General features: G+C 45.3%; 2 protein-coding genes across 2 annotated transcripts in view; one reads left to right on the forward strand and one right to left on the reverse strand.

Moving 5' to 3' along the window:
* On the forward strand, positions 1–27,802 carry SBSPON (somatomedin B and thrombospondin type 1 domain containing). The gene is made up of 5 exons (XM_037892448.2): positions 1–1,792; positions 16,536–16,730; positions 25,301–25,391; positions 26,250–26,426; positions 27,432–27,802. The coding sequence occupies exons 1-5, from the start codon at positions 1,561–1,563 to the stop codon at positions 27,547–27,549; spliced, it is 813 nt and encodes a 270-aa protein (XP_037748376.1). The 5' UTR covers positions 1–1,560; the 3' UTR covers positions 27,550–27,802.
* The window catches only part of TERF1 (telomeric repeat binding factor 1), a 42,409-nt gene continuing 40,788 nt past the window's right edge, over positions 26,284–27,904 (reverse strand). Inside the window, exons 10-11 of the mRNA XM_037892445.2 lie at positions 26,519–26,576; positions 26,284–26,419 (exon numbers count right to left, since the gene is read on the reverse strand). Coding sequence (XP_037748373.1) covers positions 26,559–26,576 — 18 coding nt within the window. The 3' untranslated portion in view covers positions 26,284–26,419; positions 26,519–26,558. The remainder of the gene's footprint in view (positions 26,420–26,518; positions 26,577–27,904) is intronic.

Genomic DNA, 27,904 nt, shown 5'->3' on the forward strand with positions numbered 1-27,904 from the left:
CTCACTTTATTTTTGATTACAAGTATTTGCACTGTAAAAAACCAAAATAAATAGTTTTTAATTCACCTAATACAAGTACTGTAGTGCAATCTCTTTATCATCAAAGTTGAACTTACAAATGTAGAATTTTGTACCAAAAAAACTGCATTCAAAAATAAAACAATGTAAAACTTTAGAGCCTGCAAGTCCACTCAGTCCTACTTCTTGTTCAGCCAATTGCTTGGACAAAGAAGTTTGGTTACATTTTCAGGAGATAATGCTGCCCGTTTCTTGTTTAGAATGTCAACAATTACAATTTCTTTTGTTTTCCCCCCTAGTAACCTCCTTTAATTTATTTATTAATAAATAAATACTCCTTAGCCTGTTAATTGTGCCCTGTCCTCAGAAATATTCTTAAGACAACAAACCATTGGCTCCTCCGCAGGCAATTTCCATTTGCCAGATCTACAAAAACAAACTACATGGAGACAATGTTTTAGACAAGAGCAACTTTTCACAGCGGAGTTACACCTTCCGGAAAGTATGGCATTTATGAACAGAAAGCCTCACAAGCTCAAAGTGGTACAAAGGGCTCCAACTAACACTTTACTGGGCTGCCATGCCAGTGCAGGAAGAGTTTGCCAGTGGTGGCTATGGGAGCAGTGTGAGGCCCTCTGTCCGTTTGGGTCCAAATCCTGAGGGCGTTTCTCATTCTCCACTCAGTCAGGCTTCTAATGAATCGGAGAGCTCTGCCTGTAAGGACTTCAGGAGCTGTCCTCCAATGTAACTCACTCTCTAGCTTGCAATCTTGAACCAGGCTGGGGCCCAGTGCTTACTTTGTAATGAATCCGGTGTTGGGCCTCAAGCAATTGTTTTATTTTCCTAACTGTCTGGCAAACCCCGCGGTGCTGGGATTATGAACTGCCAAGTCTAGGGACTCAGCCCTGGCAAGAATTAATCACTGCCAGGGCCACTTCAGGAGCATTTGGGGCGGTCCCTGGGGAAAGCAGGTCAGCCAGACCTGGGGGGCTGCAATGGCTCCTGCCTGGTTGACAGAAGGAACAGGGACGCGGTGCCAGCAGCCTTGTCTCTCTGGCCGGCAGCCAGTCACATTCCTTGCTGTGCCCTAGGAGCATGGAGCCAGCCCCGGATCACAGCGCGAGCCCCCACCCGCCCCGCATTCCTCAGGGCAGGCCAGGGTGTGCTGCCCGCGCGGGCTGCCCGGAGACGCAGCGCGAGCCTCACAGGTCCCGCCGGGGCGGTGGTGGGGAAGCTGCGGGTCAGTGACGAGCTCCCGGGCATGTCCCCAGCGCCCCGGGCCCTGCCCTGCTCCCACGCGCGCTCCCTGCCCGCCGTCTGACCCTCCCGCGCTGGGCTTGGCGGATCCCGTCCCCGCGGCTTGTCTCGGCGGCGCCTTTAGGGCCACCCGGCGACCTGGCGATGACTCAGTGCTGCCCGCCGGGCTGGGGGAGCCGCGCCGGGATGCTGCAGCCGGCGGCCTAGTGCGGGAGGCGGTCGCTGGGGCCCGCCGCTCAGCCGGGCGAAGCAGCTGGAGCGTCTGAATCTGCTGAGGGCGAAGCAATGAGCGCGAGGGCCCTGGCGAGTGTCCTGTGGATGGTGCTGCTGGCGCCGTGGAGACTCTGGCACCGGGCTGATGCGGGCTGCTCCGAAGAGAGAAGATGCTGCCCTGGCCGGGACCCAAGCTGTGCCAGCACCGGCTGGAGGATGGACAGAGTCTATGGGACCTGTTTCTGTGATGAAGCCTGCAGGCTCACTGGGGACTGCTGCTACGATTACTCGCAGGCATGCCCAGGTAGGTCAATCAGCACCCAACCCCGGCATAGGGCAGGCAAGTGCAGGCAGCTGGGGTTTGATAGCTATCAGCTATTCATGCTCCCAATGCTGCTCAGTACAATAACTGCACCCCTTCTACCTGCATTTCCTTCCACCTGAAGCTTTAGTGAGTAGCAGTAGAGTAAGCCCGTTTTCTTCCCATTCTTACAGGGTGCGAGTCACAACAGAATAAAGAATGCAAGGAAGTAACTCAAAGTGACCAGTTATTTCTTACAGTGCAGGGGTGCAGCTCAGAGAAGCAAACTTCCATTCCTTTGCAAAGTTTAGTCCAGGAGACTAAATGCATTGGCGTTATTGTTTATGATGATGTAAAGATAGTACAAAAATGATGGAAGGAAAATAAGAACATTTTTTGTTGCATCTTGGTGGCTTACGCACTTGATGTTCCACCTGATTTTTTGTTTGTTTGGTGCTTGTTTGTATTAGGGAATGGGCGTAAGATGATGTGAACGAGGCTCTGACTTTTCCTTAGAATGCAAAACACAGTGGGGCAAATTCATCATTGGTGTCACTCACCCTCAATCTGTGAAGTGACAGGGATGGATTTGGCCCAGTGTGAACATAGCAGCTAGGAGTTGCATTAAGCAGAAAAGTGAGACTGAAGAATCTTTTCACCTATCCCTCCACACAGCATTGGATGTGTATTCCGTTTCTGGTTCAACAGTAGTTGCTGTGCCTGGAATTTGCCTGCCCACTTTTATGAACCCCATAAAATGCTATGGATCTTATTTTTAAGCCATAGTCTAAATTCTCTCCTGCTGTAAAGGAGTTACAATGAGGATGTAGGACCACAAAGCTAATGGAGTCACACCAGAGATAAATTTGTTCCAATATGTTTTGTTGGGCTGACTGGTGATGCTGTCTAGTTTAGTTACTTATAGAGCTCACATCACCTAGTATCTGAGTGCCTTACAATAATGTTTAATGTAATTATCCTCCCAACACCATTGTGAGGAAGGACAGTGTTATTATCTCCATTTTATGGCTGGGAAACTGAGGCACAGAGAGTAAGTGATTTGCCTAAGGCCTTACAGGAAGTCTGTGGTAGAGCAGGAACTTGAACCCAGGTCACCTAAGTCCTAGGCTTGTGCCCTAATCACCAAACCAGCCTTTCTTTACTCTGAAACCTACCGGAGAAGAAACAGTCGCAAGAAGATATAACACAGAATGCATCAACTGCAGTTTTAAAAGATGGTGTAATTACATGTAATGTCAGGCTGGAAAAACAGCGGGTGGAACATCAACAAATCGACATCTGTGGTCATTGCACTTGCTCAAGAAAACAAACTGAGCTGTTTATGCACAACTTCGACAGGAGCAATCATGTAAAGACACTGAATCAACATTAGAAGAGTTAAAATCCGGTTAAAAACTTCCATGAGGCCCAAAAAGAGAAATGAGCTGATTTCTAGCTATGTGATTTCTCCATGTATGACCTCTTGGGCAATATATGTTTAAAATTCAGGTATACTTTGAAAAGGGACTCAGTAAAAATAGCGTTGTGGGGTTCCATGTTTAAGGTGCTCATTAAGATTTAGTCTTGGATCAAGCTGGTATTTTTAACTCACATATCACCAGTTACAAAGTGTCTGCATTTGGAACTTAAGTTTATAGTTCTGTTGATGATGCACGAATCAGAATGGAATCCAGCTCACTCTACCATAGTTGTACAGGCTCTGCAGAGCTAGCAAAAACAGAAAGTAGTAAACTTCTACTTTTGTCCCTCACACTGCTGGGACTCAAGGAAGAGATCTGTTGGATAAGAATGTGCCATTTTTGTAAAGTCACTTTTCATACTATGATTGCACTGCAGTGATGCATTATTTGAAGCTCATGGAGAGAACATGGGTGGAGAGCAGTAACACACCATATACAGAGAGGAAAGAAGCAACTATCACATGAAAAAAAGGAACTGGAAATTTGGTTGCAAATTCTGTTGCTCTTGTAGGTGGCTGTTACTCAAGAGGATCTAGTAACTGCTACTTTCTATCTATAGGACAATTACAACTCTTAGCTTTATATGAGGAAGGGAACCCTTTTCACATTGATGTGTCCATAGATGTGAAGTTGGAGGTTCTGCCACATCCATGTCCTCCCCTTCCATAAACCCCACAGGGCAGCACGATGAGAGATGAAGCATTGGGGAAATACACATTGTCCATCTCCTCCTGCCTCTCCCCCATCACAAGGAAACTCACCAAAAAGCATGCATTCACTTTTTGTGGTGTCCCTCTGTGCAACGGCACCCTCTCTTTTAATGAAACAGTAGAGTCATACTAGCAGAAAACTGGGACAAAGGGAGGCCAGGCAGGGATCTTGGGGGATTCAGCAGTTATGGGGTGAAGCCCCTGTTCATTTTAAGAAGAGGAACAGGGGCCAGACCCCACCTCCTTGATGGAATGAGTTGGAGGAATCCCCTCCTCTAGAATGCCTAACATGAGGGATTTCCCACAGGTAGGCACAGTCTGGCCATAAGCTAAAAGACCTGGAACTGAAGAGACCAAAATGGGAGAATGTAGCTTAATCTTCACAAAGTTAAAGAGAACCTCTGAAAAACTTCCATGGAAATAGTTTGAAGACATTATGAGCTACTGTATGAGGGCTTCAGAGGGAGAGACTTGCTAGGAATGTAATATAGGATGACCCTGCTTACTGAAAGCATCCCTGGAAACTAGTAGAGGAACACAATATACTTGGAGTACAAGTGCCTGTAAAGTCCTGGAGAGAGAAGAAAGATGAAGATGGCTAACTAAAATTGGCTGTGAGCTAACAAAAGGCCCTGATCTTGAGAGATGCTGTTTGCCTGCAACTCCCAGTTAACTCAGGAGCCAGGCATGCAGAAGCATCGACAAGTCTCATTTGAAGAGGGCAGATAACTACAAACACAGGCCAGAAAGTGCAACTATAAAACAAATTTAATTGAGCTCATCTTTTCAATAAAAAGAAAAGGAGTACTTGTGGCACCTTAGAGACTAACCAATTTATTTGAGCATAAGCTTTCGTGAGCTACAGCTTACTTCATCGGTGCCACAAGTACTCCTTTTCTTTTTGCGAATACAGACTAACATGGCTGCTACTCTGAAACCCATCTTTTCAATGTGAATGCTCAGAAATACTCTACAACTCCGACAAACACTGTACTGTGTTTTACTTTTCAAAAATCCAAATATTATTTCAGTGGAAGTTTGTATCATCCTCAACAGTCTAGGGCTAGGAAGACATTACATTTTGCAAATCAATAAACTTATCTGTACTTGATTAGTTACGCATGCACGTGTGCACACACACATTTAGAAACACTGAGATATATGCACAAGAAACAGCGTCAGCAAGATGGTTCTGAGTAGTTCAGAAGTTTTGAAACCACCCAGAATGGCATGAAAATCAAGAAAATAGATTGAAATATCGCGAGCATCCCTTTGTATGGATGCGCAAAGGTTGAAAGCAAAGAACCTGAAGTTAGAATGCTTTCAGGAGAGGAATGGGGTAGAGGTAATTTGGGGGAATTCCTATCATGTGTAGCACTTTTGTCATCCCACCCAACATCTACGTTTTAAGCTATAGCATTTTTGTCATTCCATTCCTGTCAGCACTGCAAATTTCTGATTCTACTGGACAAAGTACTTTGGGAATTACAGAAATAGTTAAAATGCCCACCATCTTCGAATCTGCGTAATTAACAAATAAATTAAGACGTACAAAAGCACTGCCCTGAAATAACAGTAAAGGTGAGCCAGAAACCAGCGAAAGAAAGGCCACTCTAAAGCTGCTAAGTCAAGTGTTAAGGTCTGTTGTACCTAGACATTGTATCACGCCTGGTACTCTATAAAGAGCTGCTCTGGTATGGTGTGGGCTGCAAAACCTATGTACAGGGATTTTTAAATTAATTTCCTTACAGTGTTAACAATGCTGAAAGGATGTTTGGTTGAGAAGCAGCACTTTACACAGAGCTGTGCACTGGGGCAGCAGAGTGTTCACCAGGATTTGGGCACAGTGTCAACCAGACCCCTGTCAGGGACACACAAAAGTAGTCAAGGCTGGTTGAGGGAGGGGTGGGGCCAGAGCACCCTCATAAAGTTCATCTCCTGGGTAGCCTCCTCCACTAGCAAGTTAAAACTACCTAGTCTGGTGGATGGCAGCCCATGGAACCCCAGGAGAATCAGGTGGTTACTGGAGAGCACAAAAGGCAACGTCTGGGCCTTGTGGAAGACAGATAGACAGACGGACACAATGAAGAGACTAATACATTTCACTCTCCACCTCCCCCAGTTCTCCCCATTTTCTGTTACTTAGAGAATCGTTGAGACCCTGAAATACTTCTGTGAATGAACATCTTGATTCTCTGTCTGCATTAGCAATGATAACATAACTAATAGATTTAGCTCAGAGCTCATGCGTTGCAAGATGTTTTCTAAATAAGCTTTATAACTTTCTTCAGCAAAGGAGCACAGAAGGGAGTAAATACTGTCTGGGATTTTGATAGCCATTAATGACCTCATAAATGTTATTAATGAGCTTTTTACGATGACAACATAGAACAGCAATGGAGACTAAAGTGGGAGTAAGGTCTGCACTTGTGACTATATAGTGCTATATGAAAAGAGGTGCTGGACAAGATTAATATAAATTAAGCTGTAAATCTTCCCCGTGTCTTAACATTTAATTAGGAAATATGGGGAAAATAATGATCCAGAACATGTGGTGTACACTGTGTACATGTGGTGTACACTGAAGGGAAAATGTAGATGGGATGGGGGGAAAATTAATTTAACCACTATTGGAATAAGGGCTACATTTCAAAATAATTCAAAGTGAATCAGAGGCACAGTGCCCAATAACTGTAACATGATTTATATTTTGTTCCTCAAACACCATATTGAAAAGCTATCTCTAAAGGACTAGAAAAAGAAAAGCAAAATATGATTAATATCTGAAAATGACATGCAGACAAAATTAAAACTTTACACAACTTAAGAGATTTCCAAATCAATAATAAACTATAATGATAATATGCTCACCATTATGTTTTATAATAGTTACTGAGCTGGAATTTCAGTTACACAACACTGAATACTATTTTATTGAGAAAATAACAGCACCAGAAAACTTGACATTGATATTTGATGATGTTTTGGGAGGAAACATGATCTAGTGGATAGGTCACAAGACCCCAGTGGAGTTAAAAGACCTGGGTTCTAATTCCAGTTGCACCAATGGCCCAAGGTGACCTTGGGCAAGGCACTTCACTTCTCTGTGCCTCTGTTTCCCTGCCTACCTTTTGTCCATCTTTTTATTTGGACTGTAAGATCATTGGGGCAGAGACTGTTTCTCACTATGCGTTTGTACTTAGCACAACAGGGCCCTGATCTCAGATGGGACCAGCAGGTGCTATCATAATACCAACATGTAAAAGAACATTTTAAAAAATTGGCTGTGAGTGAAGTCTAGATGTAGGTTGTAAGGAAACTGAGATGTTAATGACTATGGAACCGTCACTACAGAATGATTAGAAAAAAGGAAAAATAGCTCCTATGTGGTACCATAGTATAAGTTTTGCAATTTTTAATCAAAGGGCTACATTCTAACCTTGGATGTATGCATGCAGTTCCCATAGGACTTGGTGCTTAGATGTGAAATGAATACTAATTGCATTAAAAAAAATCCCAGAGAAAGAAAATTAATACTGAAGATGGGTCTGATCCTAAGCCCAGGGAAGTCAATGGGAATCTTTCCATTGACTTCCATGGGCTTTGGATCAGGCTGTGTGAGAAAAAATTACAGTATCCTGTATCCTAAATACAGAAAATATTGTAAGGGCAATAATGATTCTAACAGACAGATATTCTTTTGTACTTAGTACATTCCATTCCCTTTTCATATACAGGTGTAGAGAGTCTTACCCCGTGGCCTGTGCATGACCCCATGGACAAACTCTCTGCTTGTCATGTATGCCTTATAGGCTTTTTGTATTGCATTCATTTGCCTAGAAAAAGAAAAAGATTGATGCCTAACATTAAAGCAATTAATATTCTGTTAAACACCTACTACACAGGACATGACATTCTGAGCTATGTTTCAGAGTAGCAGCCGTGTTAGTCTGTATCCGCAAAAAGAACTGGAGTACTTGTGGTACCTTAGAGACTAACAAATTTATTAGAGCATAAACTTTCATGGGCTACAGCCCGCTTCATCGGATGCATAGAATGGAACATATAGTAAGAATATATATATATATACGTACAGAGAAGGTGGAAGTTGCCATACAAACTGTAAGAGGCTAATTAATTAAGGTGAGCTATTATCAGCAGGAGAAAAAAAACTTTTGTAGTGATAATCAAGGTGGCCCATTTAGACAGTTGACAAGAAGGTGTGAGGATACTTAACATAGGGAAATAGATTCAATATGTGTAATGACCCAGCCACTCCCAGTCTCTATTCAAACCCAAGTTAATGGTATCTAGTTTGTGTATTAATTCAAGCTCAGCAGTTTCTCGTTGGAGTCTGTTTTTGAAGCTTTTCTGTTGCAAAATTGTCACCCTTAAATCTTTTACTGAGTGGCCAGAGAGGTTGAAGTGTTCTCCTACCGGTTTTCGAATGTTATGATTCCTGATGTCAGATTTGTGTCCATTTATTCTTTTGAGTAGAGACTGTTTGGTTTGGCCAAAGTACATGGCAGAGGGGCATTGCTGGCACATGATGGCATATATCCAGTAGTGAGCTGCCAAAATCTTAACAACCGGTTCCCTATAAAAAGTTCTGATTTAAGGGATGTGCTTCTGTCCGGCCCCCTTTCACCCCCCCCCCCAGGCTCCATCCTGCCCCCCAGGCTCCGTCCTGCCCCCCCATCCCTCCAGGCTCTGTCTGGCCCCCTCCTGCCCCCTCAGGCTCCGTCCTGCTCCCCGGCCCTCCCCAGGCCCATTCTCCATCCCAGGTGCCTGCTGGTGGTGCAGGCGTCCTGCAGCCCTTGCATCAGTGGGGTCGCTCCCGGCATGTGGGGCAGCGGCTCCCTGCAGGCAAAGGCTGCCGTCTGCCCGACTCCCCACCGCGGGATGTGAGCGTCCCCGAGTGATGGAGGCCTGACAGCCCCACAGTGCAGGAGTGGGAGAGACTTGGGGGTGGGGGGTGGGCTCACCCCAGCACGCCCAAGGCAGCCCCCAGCCATGGCACCAGCTGGCGCCACCCGATTCCTGGGGCAGAGGAGGCTGCTGCTGCCAGGTGCCTGGCTCCCTGGCCCTACGCAGCGCCCAGTCACATGGTGCCTGATCTCCCTGCCCAGCGGGGCCAGTCGCGCTTCCTGGGCCAGGCAGGAAGCAGCATGGAGCTCGGCCGCGGCTGCTGAGCGAGGCGGCATCGGATCGGCCTCTGTGCGCAGGGCCCCAGAGCGGCTGCCCGGATGGCTGCGCAGCGCAGGTACCAGCCACAGCACAGCGCCTGCCCCGAAACAGGATGTGGGGCCCTGCAGCCCTTCCATAGCCCCACGCCCTGCAAACGGCACTGCTCCGTGCACCCCCCTCTAGCACCGAGCCCCTTCTCCAACAGCCCCCTTCTATAACACTGAGCCCTACACCATGCACCCTCCCTAGCACCATGAGTTGGGGCCCCTTTGGCCTGGGGGGGCTGCACCAGCCGAGTCCCAGCGTGGCTGGGACTTTCTGGGGTGGCGACTGCCTACCCAACCCCCCCCATTCCCCGTCTCTTGACCGCCCCCTCAGAACCTCCGCCCACTCCATCTGCTCCCTGCCCCTTATCCAACCCCTCCTCCCAGCCCTGGCCCGGCCCCCTTACCATGCTGCTCAAAGCGGCAGGAGCTGCAGAGCTGCCCAGGAGCGGTCCAGAGCGCTGGCACCAGCGGCGCGGCATGCTGAGGCTCTGCGAGAGGAGGGAAGGCGGGGGAGGGGACGGGGGAGCCTCCCCAGCCGGGAGCTCAGGGAGCCGTAACAACCGGTTCTAAAACTGCTTCTAAATTTAACCAGCGGTTCTCGTAAACCGGTGCGAATTGTCTCCTGCTCACCACTGCATATATCACATTGGTAGATGTGCAGGTGAACAAGCCCCTGATGGCGTGGCTAATGTGATTAAGTCCTATGATGGTGTCACTTGAATAAATATGTGGACAGAGTTGGCATTGGGTTTTGTTGCAAAGATAGGTTCCTGGGTTAGTGTTTTTGTTGTGTGGTGTGTGGTTGCTGGAGAGTATTTGCTTCAGGTTGGAGGGCTGTCTGTAAGCGAGGACTGGTCTGTCTCCCACGATCTGTGAGAGTGAGGGATCATTTTTCAGGATAGGCTCTAAATCTTTGATGATGTGTTGGAGAGGTTTTAGTTGGGGGCTGAAGGTGATGGCTAATGGCATTCTGTTATTTTCTTTGTTGGGCCTGTCCTGTAGTAGGTGACTTCTGAGTACTCGTCTGGCTCTGCCAATATGTTTTTTCACTTCAGCAGGTGGGTACTGTAGTTTTAAGAATGCTTGATAGAGATCTTGTAGGTGTTTGTCTCTGTCTGAGGGATTGGAGCAAATGTGGTTGTATCTTAGAGGTTGGCTGTAGACAATGGATCGTGTGGTGTGTCCTGGATGGAAGCTGGAGGCATGTAGGTAAGTATAGGTCAGTAGGTTTCCAGTATAGGGTGGTGTTTATGTGACCATCGCTTATTAGCACAGTATTGTCCAGGAAATGGACCGCTTGTATGCATTGGTCTAGGCTGAGGTTGATGGTGGGACACAAGCGGTCCATTTCCTGGACACTACCTATCCTACCTACCTACCATTGTAGGACCTTCTGATAATAGCTCATCTTAATTAATTAGCCTCTTACAGTTTGTATGGCAACTTCCACCTTCTCTGTATGTGTGTATATATCTTCTTACTATATGTTCCATTCTATGTATCCGATGAAGTGGGCTGTAGCCCACAAAAGCTTATGCTCTAATAAATGTGTTAGTCTCTAAGGTGCCACAAGTACTCCTGTTCTTTTTGAGCTATTATTATTATTTCTGGAGTAACATCAGTGTGCAAACTGCACTACATAAGCATTCAGCAATAATAACATTATTATATTTGTATTGCAGTAGTGCCTAGCAACCCCAGTCATGGATCAGGACTCCATTGTGCTAGGTCCTGTACAAACACAGATCTGTATCAACAGAACAAAAAGACAGCCCCCGGCCACAAAGAGCTTACAAGATGATGATGTGGTTCCTGTCCCAAGGAGTTGACAATATGGTCCAGAAAGATAGGCCAGATAGTATATCAGGCATAGATGACTTGTGCCTCCCGATCTAAAGGGGAGGACAAGTGACCACCCCATGTGTCTCCTCTGCCCAGCAACCTCCCCACCCTGCACCCAGCCTATGTTGGCCACGCTCGTCCCGCTCCACGTTACCTGGGGTGGGGGAAGGGCTCTGTTCTTCTCCCACTGTGGGACCCTCCCCACTTCTCCCTGGCAGGCGGGCCCAGGCAGGGAGCAAGATGGAACCATTTCTCACATGGCTGAAGCTGGCCGCTCTGGGTTGCTGCTCTGTGCAGTGCAGCAGCTGCCTGAGGGTACGTCTTCACTACCCACCGGCTCGGCGGGTAGTGGTCGATCTATCGGGGATTGATTTATCGCGTCTCGTTTAGACAGGCAGGACGCGTAAGCGGAGTCGACGGGGGAGCCGCCGTGGTCGACTCGCCGCTGTGAGGACGGCCAGGTAACTCGAACTAAGGTACTTCAACTTCAGCTCCGTGAATAGCGTAGCGGAAGTTGCGTATCTTAGTTCGAACCGTCCCCCTAGTGTAGCTTATGAGAGCCTGGTGGTGGCTGCCTGCTCCTCACCTGGGCCTGGCTGCTGGAGACGGGATGGAGTGAGCCAGAAACATGCCTGGGGGGAGAGGGGACTCCAGCTATGGCTTGCTGGGCCCCTGTCCCCAGCAGCTGGGCCTGGTGCATGGAGCAGTGACCCAGAGTAGCGGGCATGAGAAGCAAATGGCCCTGCTCCCTCCCCCTGTCAGACCAATCTGGCAGGGCACTTGGCCCCGCATATCCCCCCCCGTGCATTGCCTCTGACAGGGGATGGCAAGAACTTGGAAGTGTGATGTTATGTGGAGATAGTTGTGTATTTGAAGGAGGGATTTAAAGAAGCCCTGAACGTCACTTGGCTCACAAACAGAAGGGATAATTCCAAGTGCTAAGGTGCAGCATGGAAGGAGGCACTAGATTAGATGTGTAAAGAAAACCCCAGTGAATGGGGGAATTATCATCATCCTCATTTTTACAGCTGAGGAACATTAGGTGACTTACCCAGGGTCACACAAGACATCTATACATGAGGCAGGAATTGAATCATTTTCTTGAGTCCTAATTCAATGCTTTAACCACAAGACTATCTTTCTTCTCAAGAGGAGAGAAGGAAGAAATAAAAGCAGGGGAAACATTGAATTGCACCTCTAGTGAGAACAAGAAGCTTGAATTTGAGATGGAAGAAGAGAGGAGACCAGTGAAGACATCTGAAGAGGGAATGACATGGGCAAAATGGCAGGAGAGGAAAATAATTTTGCCACACCACTTTGGACAAAATGAATGGAGATGAGCGGAAATAGGGTGCTGGACTAAACTCATCAGGGATGCAAGTTCACTGACATCAATGGACTTGCATCAGGGGCAAATTTGGCCCTATGGGACCACTCCTGTGCGTAAGAGGAGCAAGATTTGTCCTGATCATATAAACAAGTGGCACTGTGTAAGTTATTAGAGAGCAAAGAGTTGAGGCCTGCATTTCTCCACTCAGTCACAGAAGATATTTGCATCAGTTAAAAGCCCATTATCCGCGGGACATTTCTGGTAATGTACATAATCATCTCATGAACAGAATTTAAAGACCTATACAATCCATTATGACAATTTAACAAATAAATATGCAGCAGGCCATATAGGCACAGTTTTTGAAATCTGTAACTCTCAGTGTCTCGGTGAGATGAGGCCATGGAAAGCTGAACTCATGCCAGTGTGGCACACTGGTGTGGGTTTGTCTAATGTAAAATGGCTGTTAAAGGGCAAACAAAGCAAAGATCTCTTCATTAGGCAGTTTCTTACCCTGGAATAATGTATCCATGACCTGCTTCTGGAATCTGGGAAACAAGCTGCTAAAACTTTTCTTTCAGGCAGCTTGCAGAGTATCTGTATCCACCAGGGACATCTTTTCTGATCTGTTGTCCATGCTTTTACAGGTAAAACAAGACAGAGCTACTGTTTTGTCAAAATTTGAATGAGAAATCCAAGGGAAAGGGAAAATATAGAGCAGAAAGAAGCTTATCATGTTAATATAGCGGAGAGATGCAAGGAAGATGTAATCCTTAGTGGATGCATCCAGAGAAGGAAGCATTGCAGATAAAGAAAGAGATAGTTTGGAAGAATCAGATATAACAGATCCATTACTGAGAATTTCTGCAGGCACTATCATTGAGTGACCTTTGAAAATTTAAAAGCTGGATAGTGTATCACCTAAATTCTATCTTCTACATATCAGAAAGGCTTTTTCTCAAGTGATCAACATGAGGTCTTATGGTCCAGCCTTTACAGCCTGCACTGATTCAGAGGGCTGCCTGATCCATCCAATATATCTATACGGAGGCATAAAAAGTATGAAAGGCCATACTTGGGCTAAACATTCCAGCAGGTGTCAGAAGAATTCTGTATAATACAAAACAAAAGTCTTATCTAATTGAACAGTGTTTTCCTTTTTTCTTTGATTGAAATCGCCACTGAGTTGAGCATGTGTTCTGGTATTTCTCCTCAGACAATATTTCTATGCCATAAACTCATTTTACCTGGTGAAAAATGAACTCCACTAGAACCTTGGAAAAGTAAAGACCGTATTAGTCTGGTTTGAGTTAGGACATACAAACACAACAGGATTTATAAGCGCTCTGTGAAAACGTGGCATATGTGCTATTTATTGAATGGTATTCCTACAATTCTGAGGGAATTGCTTTGAAAAATAATTTTTCTTCTGAATCAAAATCTGCTTTCAAAACAATGGCTCTTTTTCCCCCAGAAGATGCTTTTGGAAAGGTTTGAAGTGGAGCTGTGTGAACACTTCCAAGTATGATTCACAAGGCATTCGTGAATTTGTGCATGAGAACTGGTATTTGAATTCCCAATGTGTCACATTGTGGCCAAAAATGTTAATTCATGTTATACTGTGTCACACTGAATATTTCAACTAACGATTTCCGAAGACGAAGCTTTGAGAGATGTGAAGTTTTGTACTTTTAACTAGAAACCTCACCTTTATTTATGAATTCTGATCACATTGAGTCAATTAAGCCGTGGTGTGACTCCAGGGAAACCAGGAATGAAGTTAATCCATTGTGTTTAATATATCTTAGAATTCATCTAGGGGATAATCACAAGAATGAGACTCAGGAAAACTAGTTGTCTTTTTGGTTATGCCATTAACTATGTGACCTATATGTCACTTTAATTCCCTGTGCCTCCATTTTCCCATCTGTAAAATGGAATAATGACAAAGGACTTTGGAATCTAAGATGACAGGCATTATATAAGTGATAAGTATTTTGTCTCCAGTAAATTTAGTGATATCAAGTCTTCATATTTATATTAACAGAACTAGATCAAAATCAGAACTTCTTCAGACAACCCTTAGTGCACCTTTATCTAAGACAAATAAAATGGCCTAACAAACAAAACAAACAATCAAAACAAAGCTCTTGTAGAATATCTGTATTGTAGGAGCCTTTCAGTAAGAACAAAATTTCCATGCAAAGAAGCATGCATAAGATGTATTATGTGAAAGTGATAAAGAAATTAAGCAATATGTTTATACAATTTTATTTAAAAAAATGGAATCAGGTATTGCAATCATACCCTAGCTTGTGTCACTTAACAGGTACTTGGGGAGGCATTTACACATTCACTGCCTTGTTCATTAATAAAGTTTGTGGAGCTTTGAGCTTCGTGGATGGAAGATACTATGGAAGTACAGTGTCCTAATGATTATTATTGGTCAAGTCTGATGTTTAACAGTCTTAGATGGCACCCAAAGCTTGTAAAATTGAGATTTGCAATATGATGTCAAAATACAATTTTGGAGGGACCCAGAGGCATTTTGGATTAAACAGAAATTCTTAACATTGGAATTCATAGAACTTTGGTTTACCTGTGTTGCTATTTTCAAACCTCTTGCCGTAAGCTGCTTCACTTTGTTGCTTTTGCCATTCAGTGTCTGTTCAAAAGTGATGATTCTTGGAAGTAACAGACTAGGAATACAGTAGTCTGTGGCCACGTCTACTCTATGGGGACTATAGCGGCATGGCTAGGGTGCCATATCTATGCTGGCATAATCCTGTATTGTAGGCACAGCTTACACTGACAGAAGGTTTTTTCCCATCAATGTCAAAACACCATCTCCCTGGGTGATGGCAGCTAGGGCAACAGAAGCATTCGGCCATTGACCTAGCTGTGTCTACACCAGGGCTTAGGTCAGTATAGCTATAGCATTGAGGGGTGTGAATTTTTCACACTACCGAGCACCATAGCTATGTCAACCTAAATTTTAAGTGTAGGCCAGGCCTGTGTCTGCCTCCATGCATCTTTTCCCCAACTAAAGAATAGTGCCTGCCTGGAGTTCCTCCTCCCTCTATCACTCAAACTGCCACTGACACTTTCCCCCTCAAAACCCAAAGAAAGAACAAGTGGCAGCATGTCAAAGAGTGTTTATTGTTAGGGGTATGTGGCCTTTGAAATACAGAGGCACAATTTCTAGGGGCAGTATTGGCTCCAGCATGGTGCTTAATAATAATGGGAAACATTGACAAATTTAAGGTAGTGTAAAATATTCTATTGTTATCTAAGGGAACTTGTGGGGCCAAATTTGTAATTTTGTGCATCACCTTGTGAATTATCACTAAATTGTGAAAAGGAAAAGGACATGAAGGCAGAGAAGGGGTAACCAAAGTGTACAGAAATTAAAATAAATTCCACTCACACCCTGCTCTCAGTTATATTAGAGTAATGCCATTGGAATTACACTAATCTAAATCTACAGTAACAGTAGAATCTAGGCACATCAGTCAAAAAGGGTTAGAGAAATTTGAACTGTGTTCTTTGGGAAATGATTAAAAGGGGATCTCAATAATATATAGTCTTATACAATATTCTGAGGTGAATCAAGAGGAAAAGTGTTATTACAAGGCAATTTGACCTAGTGTCATGCACAGCAAACAGGGACCACCCAACATAAACAAAAGGAAAACAAAGTGGAGGCAGAATTTCTACCAACTTTGGGAATAAGTTACCAGCAGCAAGGTCATCTTGAAAAAAAAGATTATAAAAATGGGAAACCAGTAACTCCAAGGAGGGAGGGGGGTGAAGAGCATATGCCCCCTAACTCCGCGGTTTTACGTTTTATTTCTCTCCTCCTTTAAACCAAATTTAACAATACAGGAATCGCCATACTAAATCAGATCACAGATCCTTCTAGTCTAGTATCCTGTCTCCAGCATGGCCAGCACCAGATGATTTAGAGAAACGTGAAAGAAACCCTGAAGCGGGCAACTATGGAATAATCTTCCCAAAGGGAAAGTTTCATCTTAAACCCCTCAGTAAAGGAGCATTCCCAGCGGGCCTTAATATTAGAGTTGTTAGAGGGTGCTACTGTAATAAGATAGTGGTATTGACTGCTAGTAATATTCAAATATTGCTTTGTAGCTCTTCCGTGCATCGTTGGGGAGTGGAGTCACTGGAGTGGCTGTGCAGAGCAGTGTAAGCCTAATTTGCGAATGCGTAGGCGCTATGTGAAGCAGGAACCTAAAAATGGTGGGGAACCTTGCCCCCTACTTGAAGAGAAGTCTGGCTGCCTGGAATACTTGACTTACCAGGGGCAGGACTGCGGACATGAATACGGTACTCTCACTCTGATTTATTTGAATTGCCCTGATGTCTTTGTCACCACTTAATAATCGTTTCCCACACCCTCCAGGCATTGATGACAATAAGTTGCAGTTACAGTCTACATAGTACAAATGCATTTTAAAACTTTGAGAGAGACAAGGTGGGTGAGGTAATATCTTTTATTGGACCAACTTCTGTTGGTGGATGGGGACAAGCTTTGGAGCTTCACAGAGCTCTTCTTCTGGTCCTCAGACCTCCCTTTTAAAACTTTATCTTTTACTTTCATATAATTTCATAGCTGCTTATTCTTTCTGACTTAAATATTTACTTAGACATTTTGGGCCAGGTTTGGATTTCGGTGACAGTTAAGAATGCTCCACATCTCATAGGTGGCTCCTAACATCTTGCAGCATCAGCCCCAATAAAAAGGAAACAATGTGTATAAGGTGAATGCACCTCACCTAAATGACAGAAGATATATTATTACTGGAAGTGTTTACAAGGAGTTTATTGTACAAAGAACTACAACTACATGTTCCCCTTCACTTTTCTGACTTAGGCCACTCAATAGTTTTTAAACCCATCTTACAATGTACTCCTTTAAGCACTTGCACTAATGTGTCAGACATGCAAAACTGGCACTCATAACTGGATGCTCCAAGACCGTATCCAACATATCTCCAAACAGCCTGGGACCCTGAAAGGGAAGAGTGAGGAAACAAAGTTTGGAGGAAATATCCCCATCCCAGAGACAGATCCAGAGAGCTCTCTGAGCCAGTGCAGAAGCACCTAAGTTGGCTCCAAAGGAAAATGGAAGCTTGATACAGGTTGTTGAGGGGATTCAACTGAGATGAGGTACTTCAAGAGGTTCCTACATACCATAAAGGGCAGCTTAAAGCAAATGGCTTTTCCCCCTCACATCTTCATGAGCCATTGGGATGGCCAGTCTAGAGGCGTATGAGGCATAGAATATAGTAGCCGTCTGAGTGCCACTTCCATGTACATTGTTAAGTAACTGCCCCTTCTACTTACCTGTACATGGAATCACAAAAGGAGGTTAGCCTCCAGAAGTAGGTGCATGGGCTTAGAATGGAAAGCCACCAATAAATCCACCTTCAAGTGGGACAACCACAGTTTATGGAAGTCAGTGTTCAACTTGCAGTGCCTGAGTAAGTTATCGTTGAATCAAGAGTGCTAACTTTATTTCCACCATCTTCACAACAGAGAGGGAGGTAAGCAGAATCACCCCAGAAAAGCTGCCTTGGGAAGAAAATAGGGAGTCTCGTTGCTCCATTGGAGACCATGACATTTTTGTTGTGTGCCCACGGAACCCTATTCCTCTCAAGTGACCTTCTGAGGGTATTTTTACAATGAGAGGGACAGTTCGGTGATCCAGATCCAAATCTAGCTCACTGCCTTTGGGAGGTTCTTCAAGAAGGGAAAATGAAGGACAAGGCTTTTCTTACCTCTAGGATCAATAGGTCACGGTAGAGCCAGGCGCTCCCTTACTAAAGAAGGAAAATTGTCTTAGCTGTGAGGTAAAAGGATCCTTTGCAAGGGAGGCAGCAGAAGCCCAGTTTATCTTTGCTATGGCTCCAAGATGAAAGAACTCTCATGAAAATAGAGGGGTTAGGGTAGTTCTAGAGACAGCATCCCCCTACCTCCCAGAAGTCCTTTTGAGCCCCAGTCCTCCTAAAAGTCCCTTGGGACCTGTCCTGCTGGTGTCTATAATCCATAGGGGGCTGCTGGAATGTGAGTCTTCTTCAGAATCATGCACCCTGTGGCTCAGGCCTGGCTGTTGCACTTACATGAAAGGTGGGGGGGGGGGGGGGGGCGGGGGTGCAGAAAAAGCCTGCTGCCAAAAGGTTGCAGTGGGAGGGACACAAGAATGACATTTTAAGCCCCTCTCGCCTGACTCTTTCCTTTGTACTCCTGTTCTGTGGCAGTCTGGAGCCTCTTTTAGGCATGGAAGAAGGTGGTATCTTAGACACACACAAACTTCAGCTGCTTGCAATAAAGCAGGAAAACAACTGACCTGCATGCAGGGCTGGGGAGGCACAGGATACAGAAGTCCTGCATCTGGATTGACTACCCCTGCCTTGTGAACAGATGAAAACAATTATTTACCCATTCAGCCATACTAGCGGCAATGGGAACAGAGTAGAGGCAGAAACAAATGAAGGCCTTTGTAGCCGAACTGGAGATACAAAGGAAGTTAAGCTGCTATGTTTCCTTGTCTTTGTAGAAGGTTAGAAGCAATTTTTCAAAGGTTTTTCCAGTCTATGCACCAGCAAAATGAATGTGCATGTGTTCTTGCAACAAATTGGGTACTCAGGCATGCGATTCATTGACTTGCACATGTGGCTGTCCAAACAAAATGAGGATGTGTGGTTTGCATGGTATCAGATGCCAGTTTAGTGGCTTATATGAAATGAATTTGTGTCAGTCCAGTTCCTACTTAATAGGTGCCCATAGCAGCACCAAAAAAGAAAAAAAATCCAGTTCCAGTTGGCACAATTGGCAGTTTATTTGCTAGGACTGAATGGGCATGGAAACTGTTACATCTTGGCCCAGTGCCCCTTCTGGATGATCATCAGTCTGTTGTAAGTGGACCCAGCTGCTGGATCACACATGCTCAGGCCCCCTGGGTCTGGGTAGTCTAGTCACTGTTCTGCATCTCTAGGGTGCACTTGCAGGCTGACCTCTTGTCTGAGCCCTTCCTTGGAATGTGGGATGTCACAATCCAGTCACCCTAGCCCAGCAGTGCCACTCACTAAAATTTGGCCCAGCTGCCCCCTCATCCAGGGGACAGGCCAAATGTGAACAGCACTGAAACTCCCTGTGCCAGGGACCAGGTCGCAATGCCTGGAGTGGGAGTCAACCCAGTTGGACCCACACGACAGAAGCTGCTGCTGTGGGGTGAGTGCAGGATGGGTTTGCTCTGCAACTCCCCACTAGGGCTTCCCATTCCTCAGGGGCAGCACCCATCCCCCCAAAACCCAGGCTTTCCACTCCCCAGGGGCAGGACTTGTCCCCTTTAGCCACTGGGAATGTTGGGAAGTATGATAGTCTCTGAAGCTCCCAAGCCCTCAGTTGCTCACATACACTCCCCCAGAGTTCTACCTAGCTGGGGGCATTTTGACTTCTAGTTTAACCCCTTTGGGGACAGTGTGAAAGCAAGGAACACAGGCTTAGCCACAGAATTTCTTAGCCACAGTCACTGTACTATTAAAAGGCACTAGCAAGTACAGAACTGTCCAAAATAAAAGTCCTGAGATCTCACCCCTTCTGAGTCAAAAGTCAACAGGAGAACCCCACCCATTGCCGTAGTGAGTGTCCACACTGAAGTGCTGCAGCAGTGTTTCAAATGTAGACAAACCCTGACTCTCTTCTTTTGGCCATATGGCCACTGGCAGCCTTGTCCCTTTCCCTCTCCAAGTTTCTGTGTTGAAAATTTGTTGTTCCATACCAGGGGTCGCCAACCTTTGGCACCTGGCCCATCAGGGTAAAGCCGCTGGTGGGCCAGTTTGTTTATGTGGAGTGTCCGCAGGCACGGAGCCCCTCAGGTCCCATGGGCCGCGGTTCGCCGTTCCCGGCCAATGGGAGTTGCGGGAAGCGGCACAGGCCGAGGGATGTGCTAGCCACTGCTTCCTGCAGCTCCCATTGGCCGGGAATGGCGAATTGTGGCCAGTGGGAGCTGCGGTGCTCAGTGCCTGGGGACGCTCCACATAAACAAACCGGCCTGGCCCACCAGCGGCTTCATGCTGACGGGCTGGGTGCCAAACATTACCGACCCTTGTTCCATACCAGGTGCATGGGCCAGAAGTTGAGAGACAGTCAATGGCCCTAGATTGTTGTCTTGATGGCTTCTCAGAGACTGTCTTTCAATGATGTGTCAAGCATTTTTCCGGGCAAGTCGCTGACTGGAATACTTCATAACTTTTATAGATCTATACTTAAAACACTGCATTGGGGCAGCTGCGCTACTGTAGCACTTTAATGAAGACGCTATATACTGACAGGAGAGAGCTCTCCCGTAGGTGGTAGCTATGTCAGTGGGAAAAGCTCTCCTTCTGGCACAGTGCTGTCTACACCTGTGCTTCGGTTAGTATAACTGTGTCGCTCAGGGGTGTGGATTATTCACATCCCTCAGGGACGTAGTTATACCAAAGTAATTCTGTAGCGTGGATCTGCCTCCCCTTTTCTTAGGCAGTTAGCACAAAACACAAAATGGAGGTCTAATTGAAAATGGAGGTTACAAAATGGAGTTCACAATCTAAGGATATGTCTGTACTACGAAATTAGGTCGATTTTATAGAAGTCGATTTTTAAAAATCAATTTTATACAGTTGATTGTGTATGTCCCCACTAAGTGCATTAAGTCGGCGGAGCGTGTCCTCAATACCGTGGCTAGCATCGACTTACGGAGTGGTGTTCTGTGGGTAGCTATCCCACAGTTCCCGCAGTCTCTGCTGCCCATTAGAATTCTGGGTTAAGCTCCCAATGCCTGTTGGGGCACAAACATTGTCGAGGATGGTTTTGGGTACGTCGTCAGTCGCCCCTCCCTCCCTCTGTGAAAGCAACGGCACACAATAGTTTTGCGCCTTTTTTCCTGGGTTACCCGTGCAGATGCCATACCACGGCAAGCATGGTGCCCACTCAGCTCACTGCTGCTGTTGTGAGCATTGTAAACACCTTGTGCATTATCCTGGAGAATGTGCAGAACCGGGCTAAAAGACGCCAGCACGAGGATGATTGTGATGAGGACATGGACACAAATGTTCCTGAAAGCACGGGCTGTGGCAATTGGGACATCATGGCAGCAGTGGGGCTGGTTGATACAGTGGAACGCTGATTCTGGGCCCGGCAAACAAGCACAGACTGGTGGGACCACATAGTGTTGCAGGTATGGGATGATTCTCATTGGCTGCAAAACTTTCGCATGCATAAGGCCACTTTCCTTGAACTTTGTGAGTTGCTTTACCCCTGCCCTGAAGCGCAGGAATACCAAGATGAGAGCTGCCCTGACAGTTGAGAAGCAAATGGCGATAGCCCTGTGGAAGCTTGCAACACCTTACTGCTTGCTACCGGTCAGTTGGGAATCAATTTGGAGTGGGCAAGTCTACTGTGGGGACTGCTGTGATCCAAGTAGCCAATGCAAATCACTGACATTCTGCTATCAAGGGTAGTGATTCTGGGAAATGTGCAGATCATACTGGATGGCTTTGCTGCAATGGGGTTCTCTAACTGTGGTGGGGCGATATCCCTATCTTGGCACTGGACCACCTTGCCAACCAGTATATAAACTGCAAGGGGTACTTCTCAATGGTGCTGCAAGCACTGGTGGATCACAAGGGATGTTTCACGTGGGATGGCTGGGAAAGGTGCACGACGCTCACATATTTAGGAACTCAGGGCTGTTAGAACAGTTTCAAGAAGGGACTTCCTTCCCAAACCAGAAAATTACCCCGGGGATGTTGAAACGCCAGTAGTTATCCTGGGGGACCCAGCCTAGCCCTTGCTCCCATCAGCCTGGACAGTAGTAAGGAGCAGTTCAGCTATAGGCTGAGCAAGTGTAGAATGTGCCTTTGGACATTTAAAAGCTTGCTGGTGCTGTTTGCTGACTAGGTTAGACCTCAACGCAACCAATATTCCCACTGTTATTGCTGCTTGCTCTATGCTCCATAATATCTGTGAGAGCAAGGGGGAGATGTTTATGGCGGGGTGGGAAGTTGAGGCAAATCGCCTGGCAGCTGATTTTGAGTAGCTAGACACCAGGGCGATTAGAAGAGCACAGCTAGGCACACTGCGCATCAGAGGGGCTTTGAAAACCAGTTTCATGACTGGCCAGGCTACGGTGTGACAGCTGTGTATTTCTCCTTGCTGCAAACCTGCCTCCTTTGTTGATTTTAATTCCCTGTAAGCCAACCACCCTTCCCCGCCACGATCACAGCTGGCAAAGGAAATAAAGTAACTATTGTTTTGAAACCATGCATTCTTTCTTTATTAATTTTTTTAAAAAAGGGAGATAACTGACAAGGTAGCCCGGATGGGGTGCGGTGCGGGAGGAGGGAAGGAGAAGGCCACATAGTTTTGATTTGTAGTGTGGCTACAATAAGCAGTTTGAATGACAGCCTTCTGTTGCTTGGGCCAACCTCTAGAGTGGAGTGGCTGGGTGCTCAGAGCCTCTCCCCCTCCGCGTTCTTGGGCGTCTGAGAGAGGAGGATATGGAACTTGGGGAGGAGGGCAAGTGGTTATACAATGGATGCAGCGGGGGTCTGTGCTCTTGTTGGCTTTCCTGCAGCTCCAACAGATGCTTCATCATGTCCGTTTGCTCCCCCATTAGCCTCAGCATTGCCTCCTGCTTCTGCTCTTCGCGCTCACTTAATGCTTTCCTGGCCTCTGCCACTGAATGCGTCCATGCATTAAGCTGTGCCCTATCAGTGTGGGAGGACTGCTTGAGCTTGGAAAAACATGTCATCGCGAGTGCTTTTTTTCCACCTTCTAATCTGTGACAACCTCAGGGACGGAGATGATAGGGGGAGCAAAGATACATTTGCACCTGGGGGGAGATAAAAAAGGGAGAGTAAGATTTAAGACTATATATTTTTGAGAACAAAAGGGAGACTCTTTCACAGAGAATCAAGCAATTCACAGCAGACAGCACATGTGCTTTCAGTAAAAGGTTGCATTTTGCCTTTTATATTGAGCGCCTGCCGGTATGGTGACACATCACACATGGCTGGGCAACAGAATTCGGTTTCCAGGCAGCCATGGTAAGCCTTTTGGTACGCGGGGTTGGTTTCTTTCGCCTTCATAATATGTGGGAATAGTTTCAAACTGCAGTGCCATCCTTTCCCATAGCAAGCAATGCCGGCTGGGTTTCACATTTAAAAGGAGGGGCTGTGGAGCACACACCTCCTGCCATCCCACCGCATGGCTATTCTCTGGGATGATCCCTTCACCCCTCCCCCCGCCGCGAGGCTATTCTCCGGGATGATCCCTTTTAGCCAAGTGCAAACAACCCAACATGAACGGGGTCCTTTTACTGTTCCCTTACAAAAATTCCTCTATTTCAACCAGGTGACCATGAATGATCTCACTCTCCTGAGGCTAACACAGAAAGATAAAGACCGAATGTTGCTTGAATGCAACCAAAACCCAGGACCATTCGCTGCCATGCTTTGTGCTTGGCGTGGTAAAGTGTCCTACCGTGGAGGACGAAATAAGGCAGCCCTCCCCAGAAGCCTTCTGCAAAGGCTTTCAGAGTACCTTCTGAAGAGCTTCACGGAGATGTCCTTGGAGGATTCCCACTCCATCCCCAGATACATTATCAGACTTTTCCAGTAGCTGTATTGGCTGCGAATGCATCCCAATTCTTCAGGGAAAATCAGACATTAAACACTATTGCTTTTAACCCAGTACTGTAGTTACAAATGTGCACTCACCAGAGCTGCCTTCTCTAGCTTCAGGGTCAGGGATCCCGCCTTGGAAGGGTATTGGCTCCAGGGACATGAAAAGGTCCTGGCTGCTGGGGAAAATGGATTCACTGCTTGCCTGCTGCGCATTCTCCTCCTCCTCCTCATCCCCAAAATCCTCCTCCATGTTGCGTGAGAATCCCCCCTTGCAGGTGTCCACGGACAGTGGTGGGGTAGTGATAGGGTCCCCCCCTAGAATACCATGCAGCTGACCATAGAAGCAGCATGTATGGGACTCTGACCCGCAGCGACCATTTGCCTCCTTTGTCTTTTACCTGAGCTCCTTAACTTTCACGTGGCACTGCTGTGTGTCCCTGTTGTAGCCTCTCTCCACATGCCCTGTGCGATTTTGGCATATATATTAGCATTTCTTCTTTTTGACCAGAGTTCGACCTGCACAGATTTTTCTCCCCATACAGCAATTAGATCCAGTGTCTCCCTTTCGCTCCATGCTGGAGCTCATTTGCAATTCTGGGGGAACTGCATGGGCACCTGTGCTGCTGAGCTCGCCACGCTGACCAAACAGGAAATAAAATTCAAAATTTCCTGGGGCTTTTACTGTGTACCTGGCTAGTGCATCAGAGTTGAACGTACTGTCCAGAGCTGTCACATTGGAGCACCGTTGAATTGCATCTGCACTACCCCAAATTTGACCAAGCAAGGTCGATTTTAGCGCAACTTCCCTCGCCGGGGAGGAGTACAGAAGTCAATTTTAAGAGCCCTTTAGGTGGACTGAACAGGGGTGGTTGTGTAGACATACTCAGTTTAAAATCAACCTAACGCGGCTAAATTTGACCTAATCCTGTAGTGTAGACTGGGGCTAACCCAGACATTTCCCATTCTATCTCAGAGACTAGACTGCACTCATTCCTCATTCTGGAATAGAGGGACACTGGTAGGGTTGAGTAGAAAAGTTTGCTCAGGCTGTAAGTGTTTTCAATAAATCACTGACTTCCATCTCGGACATCTTTAATAAGCCATCATTTCTCTAATAAAGACAACATAATTGATGCTATAAATAAAATATAGATTATTTTAATATATAAAATAATAACCTTATTTCACAAAGATTGTGTTCTCATTCTAACTATTTTCCCCCCTCAGTTCCTGCTTTCATAACTACCTCTGAATACAGTAAGGAAAGAAAAAGGCAAGCTGTCTCTCCACTGTGGTCTTCAGATACAGAGGAAGCTGGGTAATCTCTCACACGTACATTTTGGTCCTCTTGTTAAGTAGAAAGTATCTACACAGAACCATTTAATTTGATATGGAATAATTTAAGGGCAGCAGACAGCCCTAAATAACCACATACCTAATTTTTCTCCTGTACAGCATTTTATTTTCTGTGTCAGTCCAGGTCATTATTTTATTTGCTAACTATCCTGAACTAGACATTTACTGAGGTCATGGAAAATTTTGTAGAGTGACTGCTTTTTTTAAAAAATAAATAAATAAAGCTAACACAAAGTCAAGTAAATCTGTAACTATGAGTAGCCTGAGAAATTATACATAGATCGCTGCATAAACAAAATTGGCGGAAAGTTCTAGTCCCAAGGGCTGCTCTATTAGGGCTGCGTGGCAGAAGCTGTACAAATAAGTAGCTCACAGATCTGATCTACTCAGCTCTGTCACTGTCCCGAATGCTCTATCCTACTCGGTTTACCCTGGGCCAATGAAACCAGTAGGCATTCTGAAAACAATTAGTCATACATTGAGTTTTATCTTTTACCGTTAGGTTAAAAATAGGAGTGATTGGGAGACTGTATCCTACTAAAGTGTTTCATCCTAATATAAAGAAACTTTGTACATTATGTCATGTTTGGGCTGTGCATCAAATGTCAGAACCAAGGTCCATCGTTTGGTCGTGGCTGAAAGGGTGTGCAACTTAGCCACTGTTCAGCAATCTCTTTCCTAAGCTCTGTATCACTAATACTTTTTGTATGATTCACGGATATGGCATAAAAGTGATTCACATCCTAATGTCTGACAAAGTTATGCTCATCAATACTAAAGCCAGTTAAAGTGGTACTATTTTTTCCCCACCCCCATGCAGATATTGTGTGGAATTTAAAACTGAATCACTCTCTCACCATTGCACTGTGGAGAATCGGCCATATGCCCGCTGGATGCAGTATCTACGAGAGGGGTATACTGTGTGTGTAGCTTGCCAGCCTCCAGCTATGAATACTGGCAACCATCGTTGTTCTGGAGATGGCCTGGGTGCTGATGGGTAAGGATGGAAGATATATTTCAATTTTAGCAGTCTGAATGCTTTTTGTTAAGTAGTTTTAATATAAAACACCGAGCTCTGATTTCACTTACCTTCTATTCCGCTGGATCACACGAGAGAATGTAAGAATGCTCAGGGTTTAGGCAGTGGCTAAAGAGAAGTGAAATGGTGAAAGAGCAGTGTAAAAGCTGAACTGAAATAGCTCACACTGACCAGCTGCAGTAGCTGAGATGATTTCTCCATTCTGCCCTGGCCTAGAAGGAACCCTTCTTCCAGGCCTAAATTCATTACATTAGGCTTTCTGATAGAACTTTATGCTTTATTTACAGTAGCTGCTAGACCAGGGCCAAACTATTTAGTGATTTAGCAAGTACATATTAGAACTTTAAACATCTCCTTTTATTTTTAGATGAATGTCTCCAATGTCATGCAGCCAAGTGTAGTGGTTTTAAAGCTTTCAGTTGTACTATGAAAATGGAGGAATGGTGTAGTTTCTGTACTGAACAGAACTTGATGACACTGTAGGCCTACCACACTTTTTAAAGAGGCAGTGCTGTAATCTGAATTTGATCCCAAGCTCTAGCAGTTAGACGATAGCACATTACCCCATCAAACGCCATACAGCCAACGTGGTTAACCAAATGGATTCAAAATCATCTACTATTTGGAACAGATTTTAATCCAATTTTGTATTCTAATCATTCAAACTAAAATCCTTAGTATATATTAACATTTATATTAGGGTAGTGTTCAATCACCCTAATGAGAATGGGCACTGTACAGAGAAAGGCCCTGCTCCAGAGAGTTTACAATATAAGGAACAAGAATTTATCTAGCCTTCGAAACAAAACATTTCTAATCAAGTCTGACCTGTCAGTGTTATTTACTAAAAACATCGAATCTAGCACTGTAGTAAAAGTAAAGTTTATAGTTCAAAGAAAGTATTTGAAAACCTACATTCAATTATTTTTAAAAAAAGAAAAATAATTTACTGTCACATTTCAGAAATAAAGTTCTCCATTGGCAAGCTGTTGGTAATCTTCGGTGCCAAGGAACATGGAAGAAAGTTCGGCAAGTGGAACAATGTTCATGTCCTGTTGTGCATAGTTTTATTTTTACATAAAAGTTGGAAAGAGAACTTTGAAGAACAACATCTTTAAATCAATTTAACACTTTGTGAAGCCACAAGAACTCTACTTTTATGCTGTGCTTGCTTGCTGAACCTTAATCGAATTTTTAAAAAGACAAGACTTTAGGAGCCATTCTGGTTGAGTATGTTTGCCCTGTACCCAGATATTAAGATGGATCTTCTTGCTGCTGACTACACTCCGAGCTACCTTTTTTCTCTTTTTTGTAATTAAAAAGATTGAATGTCTCCAACGTGAGTAGTTTCAGTTCTTACCTCTTCATCTCTTACAAGGCACCCTTCACTATCAGAGGTATGGACCCTGCTCCACAGTAGGCAGGCTACTATTCTC

The sequence above is a fragment of the Chelonia mydas genome, chromosome 2 (assembly GCF_015237465.2).
Source record: "Chelonia mydas isolate rCheMyd1 chromosome 2, rCheMyd1.pri.v2, whole genome shotgun sequence".
NCBI lineage: Eukaryota > Metazoa > Chordata > Testudines > Cheloniidae > Chelonia > Chelonia mydas.